This window comes from Scyliorhinus torazame, chromosome 14, assembly GCF_047496885.1.
Source record: "Scyliorhinus torazame isolate Kashiwa2021f chromosome 14, sScyTor2.1, whole genome shotgun sequence".
Classification (NCBI taxonomy): domain Eukaryota; kingdom Metazoa; phylum Chordata; class Chondrichthyes; order Carcharhiniformes; family Scyliorhinidae; genus Scyliorhinus; species Scyliorhinus torazame.
The window spans coordinates 83,455,646-83,469,180 of NC_092720.1; the positions used below are offsets into that span (position 1 = coordinate 83,455,646).

The 13,535-nt window shown below is 39.9% G+C and overlaps 1 protein-coding gene across 4 annotated transcripts in view; it reads left to right on the forward strand.

Annotated features, from left to right (window-relative positions):
* zbbx (zinc finger, B-box domain containing) overlaps positions 1-13,535 on the forward strand; it is a 177,556-nt gene that overhangs the window by 113,099 nt on the left and 50,922 nt on the right. For all 4 annotated transcript variants that reach the window (XM_072474438.1, XM_072474441.1, XM_072474440.1 and 1 more), the window contains 2 exons: positions 249-586; positions 10,425-10,587. In XM_072474438.1, the coding sequence (XP_072330539.1) occupies positions 249-586; positions 10,425-10,587 (501 nt within the window). The remainder of the gene's footprint in view (positions 1-248; positions 587-10,424; positions 10,588-13,535) is intronic.

Sequence of the window (13,535 nt, forward strand, 5' to 3'; positions counted from 1 at the left end):
AGTGGACATGGGCAGAGTGCTTATTCGAAGGGTCGGTGCTGCCTCAGTGGGCCGAATGGCCTCCTTTTGCACTGTAGAGAGTCTACAATTATTGCTGTACTAATTTGGTACTGTTTTATTGTGTCTAAAATATTAAAAGTGGGGCTTATTGGTATTTAATATTATTGGTTTAATCGCTTTATGTTTATAAATTATTTTTTTAAAGTCTTGTGCATCAAAATAATAATTTTTTTCTCCAAACTTTCCAGATTCCTCAATAACTGCCAGGAATGATTCAGTTTCAAACTGCAAGACATCTCTGCCTCACAATGAACAAGTGAAAGGAAAGCAATGTGGTGGAAGACTGAATACAGTCTTGCCTGATTGTGACAGTAGTTCATCCAGCAAACACGGATTTGTAAACCAAATCCCTGATAAAACAAACACTGTTACTTCTAAATTGCCATCTCAGAGGACTTCAGTGTTTTCAAATGTTGCACTTGGAGACCCTTCTGCATTGGAAATTTCAGAAGAATTCGGCCATAAGCTGCAGATAGACTGTTCAAAAGACAGCAAGAACGTTGGCCTCACTTCCAAACCATCGAATGTAAGGTTTAAAATAAGATCTTAATTCCTAATATAAATCTTCCATATTTTCTTAAATTAAAGCAGCTAAACTCACACAGTGCTGGCATCTCTCAGGAATGTTATATAGCCGGACTGATCTCCTATTTTTTCATACGCTCAGTGATTTGTTTAATGTTATAATACAACTTAGATATTAAGAATAGCTTATTGCTCCATTATTGCAAACTTGAGGAATGATTCAGAGCATATGATAATGCCTCATAAGATACATGATATTAAAGCAAATTAATTTGCACAGAGACATTGCATGAAGGCAGAAAGTAATAGCAAGTCTCAGTGGATGTTTTTCAGATTGAGAGGAAGTTATTATGTCTGAAAACATCCCAAAATTCACAGACTGTTGGCTCAGGCGAGAAACCAATCTGAAGCTCGCACACTGGTACACTCTCGCTGTTTTGAACAACACTGTGCAATTTCAAGGGGGAGCCGAGATTCATACAGTCAGCTGGAGAGGCGGGACCTATGAAAGCCGGCAACACCCAGAATCCCGAGATAGGAGCGGCCATTTTAAAGGGCACCCCAATCTTTGATTTAAATAAAAGGTCGCCACTCCCCCCTCCATGGTCAGGGGAACCCACTCCATTGAGACCCCCCCACGGAAAAGGGAAACCCCCTTCCATGGATAAGGGGAACCCCTGCATTGGAACTCCCCAGAAGGCCCCTGGCCAGGGGGCACTATCAGAGTGCCAGGGCAATGCCCAGGGTATTTCCATCACCACCTGGTACTTCCCTGTACACCCCCGGCATGGTCATCTCAACCTTTTTGGTTGTGAAAACCAGTATTGATTTGCGCCTGCTCGATGTGAAGTTACGATGAAGGCAGATGTAGCAGTGTCTGGTCTGCTTCTGTGATGCTAATTTGTGCCCTTCTTTGGTGTGAACCGGCGGGTGAGGGGAATCTCATTCTGCGGCCTTACCAAGGTTCTATACAACTGTAGCATGACTTGCCAGTTTTTATACTCGATGCCCCGTCCAATGAAGGCAAGCAATCCGTATGCTTTCTTAACTACCTTGTCCACTTGTGTTGCCACCTTCAAAGATCTGTGGACCTGCACGCCCAGAGCTCACTGACTTTCTATATTCCTAAGAGTTTTACCATTGACAGTATACTTCCCCTCTATGTTAGACCTACCAAAATGCATTACCTCACATTTGTCCGGATTAAACTCCATTTGCCATTTTTCTGCCCATGTCTCCAACCTACCTATCCTGCTGTATCTTCTGACAATCCTCAACACTATCTGCCACTCCACCAACCTTGGTGTCATCCGCGAACTTACTCATCAGACCAGCTACATTTTCCTCCAAATTGTTTATGTACACCACAAACAACAGAGGCCCAAGCACTGATCCCTGTGGAACACCACTAGTCACAACCTTCCATTCAGAAAAACACCCTTCTACTGCTACCCTTTGCCTTCTGCGACTGAGCCAGTTCTGTATCCATCTTACCACCTCACCCCTGATCCCGCGTGACTTCATCTTTTGTACCAGTCAATTTTAAACTTGGCACAGGAGCTGCTACAAACTTGCTCAACAGGCAACCTCTTGCAACCGAAGCAACCCCTAAAATCAAGAAATCAAATTGTCAATTGCGTGACTATAATGGCAATGCTATCACTTCATTGGGATATTGCTGTTTATTGGTTACAAATCATGACACTGCCATATCTGTAAGACTTGAGGTTAGTGATTCAAACAGATCTTCACTCTTACGTGCGCAAGCCTGGATGGATCTTCACCTAATTCAGAGAATTTATCGCGCAAGTTCATCTCTTCCACCTGTTCAAGACAACATACAAGGAATTCTTGATCGCTTTCCGCACGTCTTTGAAGGCATGGGTACTCTTCCCTATTAATAGAAAATTCAGTTAAAGCCAGATGCCAAACCAGTGATGCACCCGCCAAGAAGAATTCCTGCATTGCTTTGTGAGAGATTGAAGCAATAATTTGCACGTATGCAAAATCTTGGCATAATATCCAAAATAACAGCAGCGACTGACTGGGTCAGTTCAATGGTGTGTGTAAAGAAACCTCCTGGGGAATTAAGGATATGCATCGATCCAAAAGATCTTAATAAAAATATTAAGAGAGAGCACTATCCAATACCCAAATGTGAAGAAATCACCAGCGAAATGGCGAATGCTCAATTTTTTTCCAAACTGGATACCTCCAGAGGATTTTGGCAAATGCAATTAGATGACACAAGCAAGATGTTGTGTACGTTTAACACACCATTTGCTCAATACTGTTTCAACAGAATGCCATTTGGAATTATTTCACCATCGGAGATAGTTCATCGAGTGATGGAACAGATGACTGAAGGTATTGAAGGTGTACGAGTGTATATGGATGATACAATTGTCTGGTCATCTACAGGAGCAGAACACATTGCAAGGCTGTTACAAGTATTCCAACAAGTACATAAATTTGGTTTGAAACTGAATAGAACCAAATGTAATTTTGGTATCTCAACTCTGAAGTTCCTTGGAGATCAAATTTTGGAATATGATGTGCGACCTGACGACAACAGGATTGCTGCCATACAGAAAATGAAAGTCCCAGAGGGCAAGAAAGCTGTGTTGAGATTCTTAGGTGTTGTGAATTTTCTGGGGAAGTTCATTCCTAACCTCTCGTCCAGAATTACTTCTTTGCGACATCTCATCAAAAAGTCGACCACATTGCATGGACTGACACTCATCAAAAAGAATGGATTGATCTGAAGTCACAATTGACTACTACACCTCTTTTTTCTTTCTTTGACCCTGACTGGAAAATAAATCTCAACGGATGCAAGTCAAAGTGGCATTGGAGCAGTTCTTCTACAAAGAGATGACAATTCTTTGTGGTTATCAGTTGCCTATGCTTCACGAGCAAAGACGCCTACTGAACAATGGTATGCCAAATAGAAAAGGAATGCTTAGGTTTACTAACGGGAATTCTCAAGTTTCATGATTATGTATATGGTCGTCCTACATTCACAGTTGAGACTGATCACAGACCACTTGTTCACATCATTCACAAGGATTTGAATGATGACACCAAGGTTACAGCGTATCCTAATGAAGCTACGTAGATATGACTTTCGACTTGCATATACTCCAGGCAAGGAATTGATCATTGCTAACGCGTTATCACGTTCTGTTAACTCAGAACAGCAACCACCTGAATTTATTCAGCACAAAGAAGCTCCTACTTGTGACAATAAGCGATTTTCATTTCATTTCATTTCATTTCAAGTGCAGCTTCGAGCTGAAACTTACCTGCCTCTGACGACAAACTGAAACTCATCCGTGATGAGATCAAGAAAGATTCAATGTTACTTCATGTCATAGACCATTTAAACAATGGTTGGCCAAAAGGACATTGTTCCAAGTATAGAAACATACAAGCTGAACTAACAGTTGTTTATGGATTGCTACTTCGACTAGATCGCATAGTAATCTCTATGTCACTTAGACCCATGATTCTAAAACAGATACATGAAGGTCACCTTAGCATTGAAAAATGCAAGGGAAGAGCAAGACAAACTGTTTATTGGCCAGGTATCAACCGAGACATCACAAATCTTATACTCGAGTGTGAAACATGTCAAAAATACCAACCTGCACAATGGAAAGAAAAACTCCTACCGCACGCATTGGTCTAAAGTAGGAATTGATTTGTTTCATTTCACTGGTCGTGATTACGTGTTAATCATAGGCTACTTTTCGAATTATCCTGAAGTCATCCAATTGTCAGACTTGACTTCCAGGTCTGTTATCAAGGCTACAAAAGAAATCTTTGCAAGACATTATATTCTGAACACTGTCATGTCTGGTAACGGACCGTGTTTTGATAGTCATGAATGGACTGAATTCGCCAAAGAATATAATTTTGCTCACATTATATCAAGTCTGCACTATCCGCAATCAAATGAGAAAGTTGAGAAAGGGGTTCACATAATGAAGCAACTTCTACATAAATCCTTTGATTCTCATGCTGACATGAACCTTGCTTTACTCAACTACAGAGCAACTCCGTTTATCACAAGCTCAATTGTTGATGAACAGGGAGTTAAGGACTACTCTTCCGTCCATTAGACTACCTGATCCAGATCATCTATCCGTAATCAAAAAGATGCAATGTCAACAAGAAATGCAATAACAATATTACAATCAACATGCAACTACATTGGAACCACTAAATCCAGGGGATCAAGTCAGGATTCGAATTCCTGATGAGGTTGGTCTGCTATTGCCAAAGTAATTTGTCAAGGAGCACCACGCTCCTATATCATTCAAACAAATGAAGGTTCAGTTGTTCAACGAAATTGACGAGCACTTTTGAAAATCAAACCATCTAACAAGATTTTTCTAGATCTACAACTGCGTGAAAGTCTCACAATACGATGACATCTTCAAAGGTTATTGAAGAGTCACAGAAGATGTTAAAAACTTCTGACACTCCTCTTCGTGGTTTAAGAAGATCAACCAGGAATAGAAGGTAGCCAGACAGACTCAATTTGTGGATCATACTTGTTGGACTGTATAATTATTGATTTTTTTCACTCACATGTTAAATTCATATGCATATCATGTATTGTGTCCGATATTATACGTTTTTTCCTTTTGATGATAAAAAAAGAAATGTCTCATAAAAAAGGGGGATGTAATAATATGTATATAGTCAGGTTAGTGAAGGGTTAATAATTACATCTCTGTGTAAATCAAACACTAGAGGGCGTTACTACTTCTATGTATTTAACTCAGCCTCTCAGGGAATTCTGGGAATAGCATAAGGAGCAGCATGGTGAAAGCACAAGAAGAAGCTTAGAGTAGACAGAGATAGCACAAGGTTAGATCATAGTGTAGTTAGTGACTAGATAGATTGAGTACTGTAAGACAGATTCAATATCATTTAATTATTATCTGTAGCTCATTACAGTGTTTGAACTTCATTTAATTAATAGTGAAATAATAAATTAGTCTTGTTTCAATATTTTGATTGGTATATTCTTTGTCAACACTACATCAGGCCATTCTTGAAGAAAGGACAAAGAATACAACATATTACCAATCATGGTAATATAACCGCACTTCCTAATTAACTGAGTCAAAAGCCTTGTTCTGATCGATGAAGGCCATGTAGAGTGGTTGATTTGCTCCTGGCATTTCTCTTGACGTTATCAAGCAGTGAAAATCATGTCCGCTGTTCCACGGTTTGGTAGGGAACCACATTGGCTTTCCGGAAGGATTTCTTCAGAGATTGGGAGAAGGCAGCTAGCAAGGATTCGGGCGATAATCTTTCCAGCAATGGAGAGGAGGGAGATTCCTTGGTAGTTCCCATAGTCAATTTTGTCTCCTTTCTTGAGGATGGTGGCAATGACGGTTAGCAGGAATTTCTCTCTCCTAGATTTTCAGCAACAACAGGTGATCTCTTCTTCAAGTTTGACACTTTCCTCTTGATCCTGTCTACTGATGTGGCTGTTACATTCTTCATTCCCATGCTGGTAGGAGTCCTAGATCATCTTTTATGGGGGGTTGGGGTATTTCCTCAAACACGTCCTCGTCTACGGTTGTATCGCAATTTAGGAGTTCTTTGAAATGTTCTCTCCATTGAAGGCCAATGTTTTCTCTATCTCTCAATAGGGATCCATCCTTACTCTGCACAGGTTTGCAGCCTAGGGTATTGGGTCTATATAATGCCTTGGTGGCACTAAGAAGCCCTGTGCATGTTTGTCAGCGAGGAGCTGCAGCTCTTTAGCTTTCTCAGTCCATCATTGGTTCTTGATTTCCCTATTTCTTCCTTGTACCTCCACCATGGCTAATTGATGAGTTCTCCTCTTTGCCTTGCTGGTTATGTCCATTTTGCCAGGCGCATAGAGCTTTGCTCTTCTTGTTAATGAGGTCTTGGATGGTGTGGTCGTTCTCGACGAACCAGTCTTGGGGTTTCCTGGTCTTCTAGCTGATGGTTTCTTCACAGCTTGAAATGATGGCTGTCTTCAGCTCTTTCCAGTTTTCCTCCAATCCATTAGAATGGACAAGTTGGAGATTTTGGAGGTGATGTTGTTGGAAGTTCATTAGCAAGCTTGACTCTTGAAGCTGCTCACCGTTGATCTTTTTTCTGAGCTGTTTCTTCATTTTCCAGTGGAGTTTGACAGACATAGATGAGCGAATGAGCCGATGGTCTGTCCAGCCGTCATCTGCACTGGTTATCGCTTAGTGACAAGGGCACATTTTTGGCCTTGGGCAGACAGATGTGACATATGTTTTAGAAAAATAAGAGAATGGTAAGAATATAAGAATTCTTAAGATTTCATACACATAAAACTTTGAAGCCGAGTTTATACACAGATTATAAATAAGTAAAATAAGATTCTGGATTTATAAATACGGTTATGAATATAAATGTAAGGATGTGACATTGAACCTGTGGAAGATATTGATGATGCCAAAGTTGGAAAAGTGTGCATGCATTTCTGGTCACCCTATTTATAGTAAGTATTTTAGAGCTATGGAAATGATACAAAAATTAATCAGCATAATACCAGGAATGAGAGGCGAGTTAGAAAGAAACAATTGAAACATTGAGGCTTTTTGGCTGAAGCAAATAAGAGAATCCTCTAAAGCTAAAAGATTTTCAAAATATTTATCAGGATAAATAGTAAAAGATTATTTTTCTTAGTGAATTGGTAACAAGGGGTCCCTTTCAGGATTATTATTTGAATAATGAGAGAGTAGAATTTGAATGAAGGATTATTAGAACATGGTACACTTTACCACAAGTGATTATTAACATGAAATTATATCAACTTATAATAACTGAATCTATTTTTGAAAAGGAAGACTGCAAAACATCCAGGGAAATATGAAAAATTGGTCTCGAGGAAATAGCACCATTTGAAGAGCAATGGTCAAATGTGTTGTAGTATGACTCTCGCTAACCTCCCTTTTTAAATCTAGAAACAGAGCAATGCTAGTTCCTTCCTAAATCACTGCCTAAACATGTCACTCTGTCCCATTTAATTAAAATCATCTTATCTTGTTTCCATAAATTAGAAGAATTATTCATTTCATTCTGGAGAGATTATGCAAGCAATCTTGTATGCTAAAAATACCTTTTTCTGTGGGTGTACCCTCTTGTGTATCCAAGTAGTCAGCTGGGTGACTGTATTAGACTGCATTATTACCAAGTGAGATGACAGCCTACTCATACAATAACTTATTCAAAATAGAAAGAGAGGCAAAGAAAAATGTTTGTTTCTGCAGAGCAGTGATGAGAGCCCTACTCAAATAAGTCTCACGTGTTCATTTGCATAGTCTCTCTTTCTCTGTCTTTTGCTAATTGCCTTAACTCTGTCCTCAGGTTCTCTGTTCTTTCACCAAAATCAACAGTTTCTCCATCTACTCTGTCCAGACCCTTTAGGCTTTTAAATACCTCCATCAAGTCTCCGCTCTACCCTCTTTTGTTCAAGGAGAACAACCCAACTTCTCCAATCTGTCCATGTAACTGAATTTCCTTTTTCCTGGAACCATACTCGTGAATCTATTTGGCACCCTCTATGATGCCATCACATCCCTCCTAAATTCAAGTGCTCAGAACTGGGTGCAGTAATCAGTTGAGGTTGAACCAGTATTTTATACAGGTTAACAACATAGTTTCTTCCTTTTGTACTCTATGCCCCTGTTGATAAAACGCAGGATGCTATATATTGTATCTCTCAACCTGTCCCACCTTCAGTGATTTATGCACATGTACATTCAGATTCCTCTGTTTCTGCAATTCCTTTAGAATTGTACCCTTTATATTGTTTCTCTATGTTCTTCTTACAAAAAAGAAACACTTCATACTTCTGGACATTAAGTTTCATCTTCCGCTTGTCCGCCGATTCAACCACCCTGCCTATGTCCTTACACCAGCTTCCTCATGGTTCACAATACTTCATAGTTTTGTATCGTCTGCTAATTTTGAAATTTGTGCCCTGTACACCAGGGTCTAAATCATTAGTATATGTCTGGAAGAGCAGGAGTCCTAACACCAACCCTTGGGGAGCACTGTTATAAACATTCCAGTTTGAAAAACAACCCATACTCTGCTTCCTGTCACTCAGTCAATTTTATATTTGTATTGCACTGTCCATTTTATTCCATGAGCTCTAGCTTTGCTCACAAATCTGTTCTGCAGCAATTTTATCAAATTTGAAAGTTTGTGCACATTAACAGCATTAGCCTCAGTAACCCTCTCTGTTACCTGTTCAAAAAACAGGAGCACGTTAACAAAACAAGATTTGCCTGTACCAAATCTGAGCTGGTTTTCCTTAATTAACCAGCATTTGCACAAGTGACTACTAATTTTGTCTCAAATTATAATTTTTAAAAGAAGCTTCTCCACCACCAAGGTTAAACTGGCCTGCACTTTACACACTTCAGTGAACAAGGATGTAACATTTGAAATTCTTCTTTACTCTGGTACCATCTCTGTATCTAAGAAAGATTGGATAAGTCTGGCCAGTGTCTCTGCAATTTCCAGTCTCATTTCCTCACTAACCTTGGATGCATCTCATCCAGTCTTGGTGCCTTATCAACTTTTATCCAAAGATCCAATATCTTTTCCTTATCAATTTTAAACCTTTCAAGTATCTGAACTACCTCTTTTACCATGACTGGGGCTGCATCTTTTTCCATGCCTCTTGTCTCCATATATAAATCTCCTTTTGGTCCCTAATTGGCCCCACCCCTCCTTCTTACCATCCTTTTACTACTTATATGCCTATAGAAGACTTTTGCATTCCGTTTTGTTTAGCTACCAGTCTCTTCTCATGCTTTCTCTTTGCTTCAGTTTTTGCTTTTTCAATTCCGCTACGAATATTTATATATTCAGTTTGGTTCTTGGTTGTATTATTCACCTGACATCCATCATAAACATTTTTTTTCTGTTTCATCGTACTCTCTATCTCTCTTGTCATCCGGAGCCCTACCATTGTTTGCCCTATCTTTTCAGTTCGTGGGAATATGCCTTGACTCTGCTCAAACAATCTCTTTAAAGGCAATCCATTGTTCAGTTAGTCTTACCTGCCAACCTTTGATTCCAATTTATCTGGGTAAGATCCACTTTTAATCCATTGAAGTAGTTTTTTCACCAGTTACTTATTCTTAGTCTGGATAGTCCATTCTTATCACAGCCAACCTAAACCTTACGATCCAATGATCACTGTTCCCTGAATGTTCCCCTTTTGTCACATGGACCAACTCATTCCCAAACATCAGGTCTAACAATGCCTCTTTTGACATTGGACAGGAAACGTACTACTGTAGGGAATTCTCCTAAGTGCATTTCAGGAATTGTTGTCCCGCTCTGTTCTTTACACAACTACTATCCCCGTCTATATTCAGATAATTAAAGTCCCCCATTATAACTTCTCTGTAATTATTGCGCTTCTCTGTAATTTCCTTGCCTGTTGGTTTCTGTACAACTTCCTCACAGTTGGTGGCCTCTGGACCACTATAAATGCAAGTTCCTTCTTAACACATATTAATTTATAATGTTATAAGACAAATATTTGACAATAGTTAATATGGGATTCTCTTTATATGACATGTACATTATCATTTTAAAACCATCATGGGTAAATGGCCAATGTGTCATGAACAGTAAATGGAAATGTGCAGTAATTGTTGATAATTGCAGGTAAATGGTAACTTGATCTCTAGTTAAAGAGCATGAACTGGCACAGATGTGATTTTTTGTTCTGTAACTTCTACATTTTTATAAGGTAACACAAATATTTTTGCATCAATTTGTTTCAATCTTTATAGGAATTGCATGAGATCACTCATTGTCAAGATATTGATGCTAACCAGTATCTGGGCTTGGAAGGTTTCTTCACCTTGCAAATGGATCCTGATCAAATTGCTGCAGAACCCTTTGCAAAACGAGTGATCAAAGATGAAAAACACATAACAGAAACACTTATAATAGGTATGACATCCTATATTTATATGAAATCAGGCAGAATTCAGATTGGCTGTAACTGCCAGTTATTTCAATAAATATACAGTATCTGAAAATCAGTTGTAACTGTAAAATGAAGTTCAATAATTTCTGCGTTGCATGTTAAAACCTTTCAGGAAATATAGACAGTAAATACAGTGATACAATTGGTCAGAATGCTATCTTTTTGAATTGGTTTTGAATTCAGCCAAGTTAGATTGAAAGAACGTCTTTGTGGGGATTGTCGGAAGCCAACATGAAAGTATCTCAATTGTCTAAATTTAGTTCCAAAGCTGCCTGCGTCTAAATATCAATAATTCAGGAGTAATTGTCAATTTTATTTAGGGACTAATCGGGTAAGTTTTCATTTGTACTGCTTGGATGGTTGTAGAAAAGAAAATCTAACAGGGAGATGTGATGTGTTAAAAAAAAAATTCTAGAATTTCTTTCAATTTATATTAATGAGAGAAAAATTTGACGGGTTCTGTAAAAAGCTTGAAATCCTCTGCCACCAGATTTCCTTTGTGCTCCGCCCAGATGCTCCTTAATATCTAGGTAGTAAAGACAAATATCTATCCCATGGTGTTTCTAAAAGTGAATTTAGAGGTACCCTTCTGAAATTGAGAAAGCACATTTTTTAGACAGTATGAAGTGAGTTTTGCCCTGCATTTAGGTTGTGCTCTCTACAAACTTGGCAGTTGTAGAAAACAGAAGGTTACATGTTATATATGATTAAGTCATAAATCCATTCTTCATGAACGGTTTTATAATGTATTACACATAACATATGGAGAAAACATTCCCCTGCTTGAATGCAGAAATCCAGAAATTGCCATTGGAGATGGTGGACAGGCTTTGGGGAGTCAGGAGATGAGTTACCACAATATTCCCAGCTTCTGATCTGCTTTTGTAGCCACAGTATTTATATGGCTAATCTAGTTTAGTATCTGGACAATGGTAACCCCCCAGCATGTTGATGGTGAGGGATTCAGCGATGATAATGTAGTTGAATGTCAAGGGGAGATGGTTAATATCCCTTTCATGTTGGAGATGGTCTTTGCCTGGCATTTTTGTGGCACGAATGTTGCTTGTCACTTATTAATTGAAATCTGAATGTTGTCCAGATCTTGCTACAAGTAAGCGTAGATTGCTTCGCTATTTGAGGAGTCATGAATGCCACTGAGCACTGTGCAATCATCAGCAAATGTCCCCCGATTTTGATCGTATGATGGAGAGAATGACAGTGCTGATGCAGCTGAAAAGAAAGTGCAGCATGGTAGCATAGTGGTTAGCACAGTTGCTTCACAGCTCCAGGGTCCCAGGTTCGATTCCCGACTTGGGTCACTGTCTGCAGAGTCTGCATGTTTTCCCCGTGTCTGCGTGGGTTTCCTCCGGGTGCTCCAGTTTCCTCCCACAGTCCAAAGCTGTGCAGGTTAGGTGGATTGGCCATGCTAAATTGCCATTAGTGTCCAAAAAAGGCTGTGTGAGGGGTTACTGGGTTACGGGGATAGAGTGATGGTGTGGCCTTGGGTAGGGAGCTCTTTCCAAGAGCCGGTGCAGACTCGATAGGCCGAATGGCCTCCTGCACTGTAAATTCTATGATTCTATGAGAACACCACCCTGAGGAGCTTCTGGAGTGATATCCTTGCACTGACATGATCGGCCTCCAACAACCAAACCAACTTCCTTTGTGCTTGGTATGACTCCAGCTAGTGATTAGTTTTCCCCCGATTCCCATTGATTTCAATTTTGCTAGAGTTTATGGATGCCACATTCAGTAATATGCTGTTTTGATGTCAAGAGCAGTCACTCTCACCTCATCTTTTAAGTTCAACCCTCTTGTCCATGGTTGAACTGAAGCTGTAACGAGGGGAGGAGCTAAGTGGCCCTACTGAGCAAATGTTCTTGCCTTATTTATGAGGTTCCAGGAATAGAGCCCAAGCCATTTGCTCACCAAGCAAGCTTTGTGCTGACGGAGGGCGCATTAGGGCAGCATGTGGCGCACTGGTTAGCACTGGGACTGCGGCGCTGAGGACCCGGATTCGAATCCCAGCCCTGGGTCACTGTCCGTGTGGAGTTCGCACATTCTCCCCATGCCTGCGTGGGTTTCACCCCCACAATCCAAAGATGTGCTGGTTAGGTGGATTGACCATGCTAAATTGCTCCTTAATTGGAAAAGAAAAATAATTGGCTACTCTAAATTTATGAAAAAAAGAAGTAGGGTGCATCAAATAATGCAAACCCTGATCAGATCATTTTCTGCTGTACTTCATATATACTCATGAATGGGTCTAATGCTGTCACATTCCCTGCAAAGTACCCAGTGTACCTCAAATTGCCCTGGAATCTCAAAAATGTGAGCAGCAGATGAAGTACACAGCTGCTCACATTTTTGAGATTCCAGTCACACTGCTCCAATGCAGTAACAACATGAGTGGTATTCACCACTAAAAGGATGCTGCTGTCAAGCCAGAAATACATTCTGCCTATCACACAAATGAGTAATGTGGTATACGAATTTCAGTACCAGTGTGATGTAGACCATACATCCGAAAGACTGGCAGATGGTATCAAACAACATGTCCCTTCTGTTGTTTGCAATGGACAAAGTACAGAGCGGACCCAATCAGCTCATGCTTGCAAAACAGTGTCCAACATTAGATGTGATTCCACAATTGGACAACCTAATCCTCAGTGTGCTAAAAGTTACACTGCCAGCCATTCTAAGATTGTCAGTTGGGCTCGCAGTGTGGCAGACTGATGAAAGCACGATGAAAAGCTTTGACAACATGTTTTTTCAGCAATGCTTAAAGGAATGGGTTTTCTATCTGTAGTTTTTTCTCGTGCCTTAAGATTAATTTGTATCCAGTAGTGTGCCCTTATCCGTGTGGAATTCTAGACGAAATGGTCCGGATTCTCCATTCTGCAGACTAAGT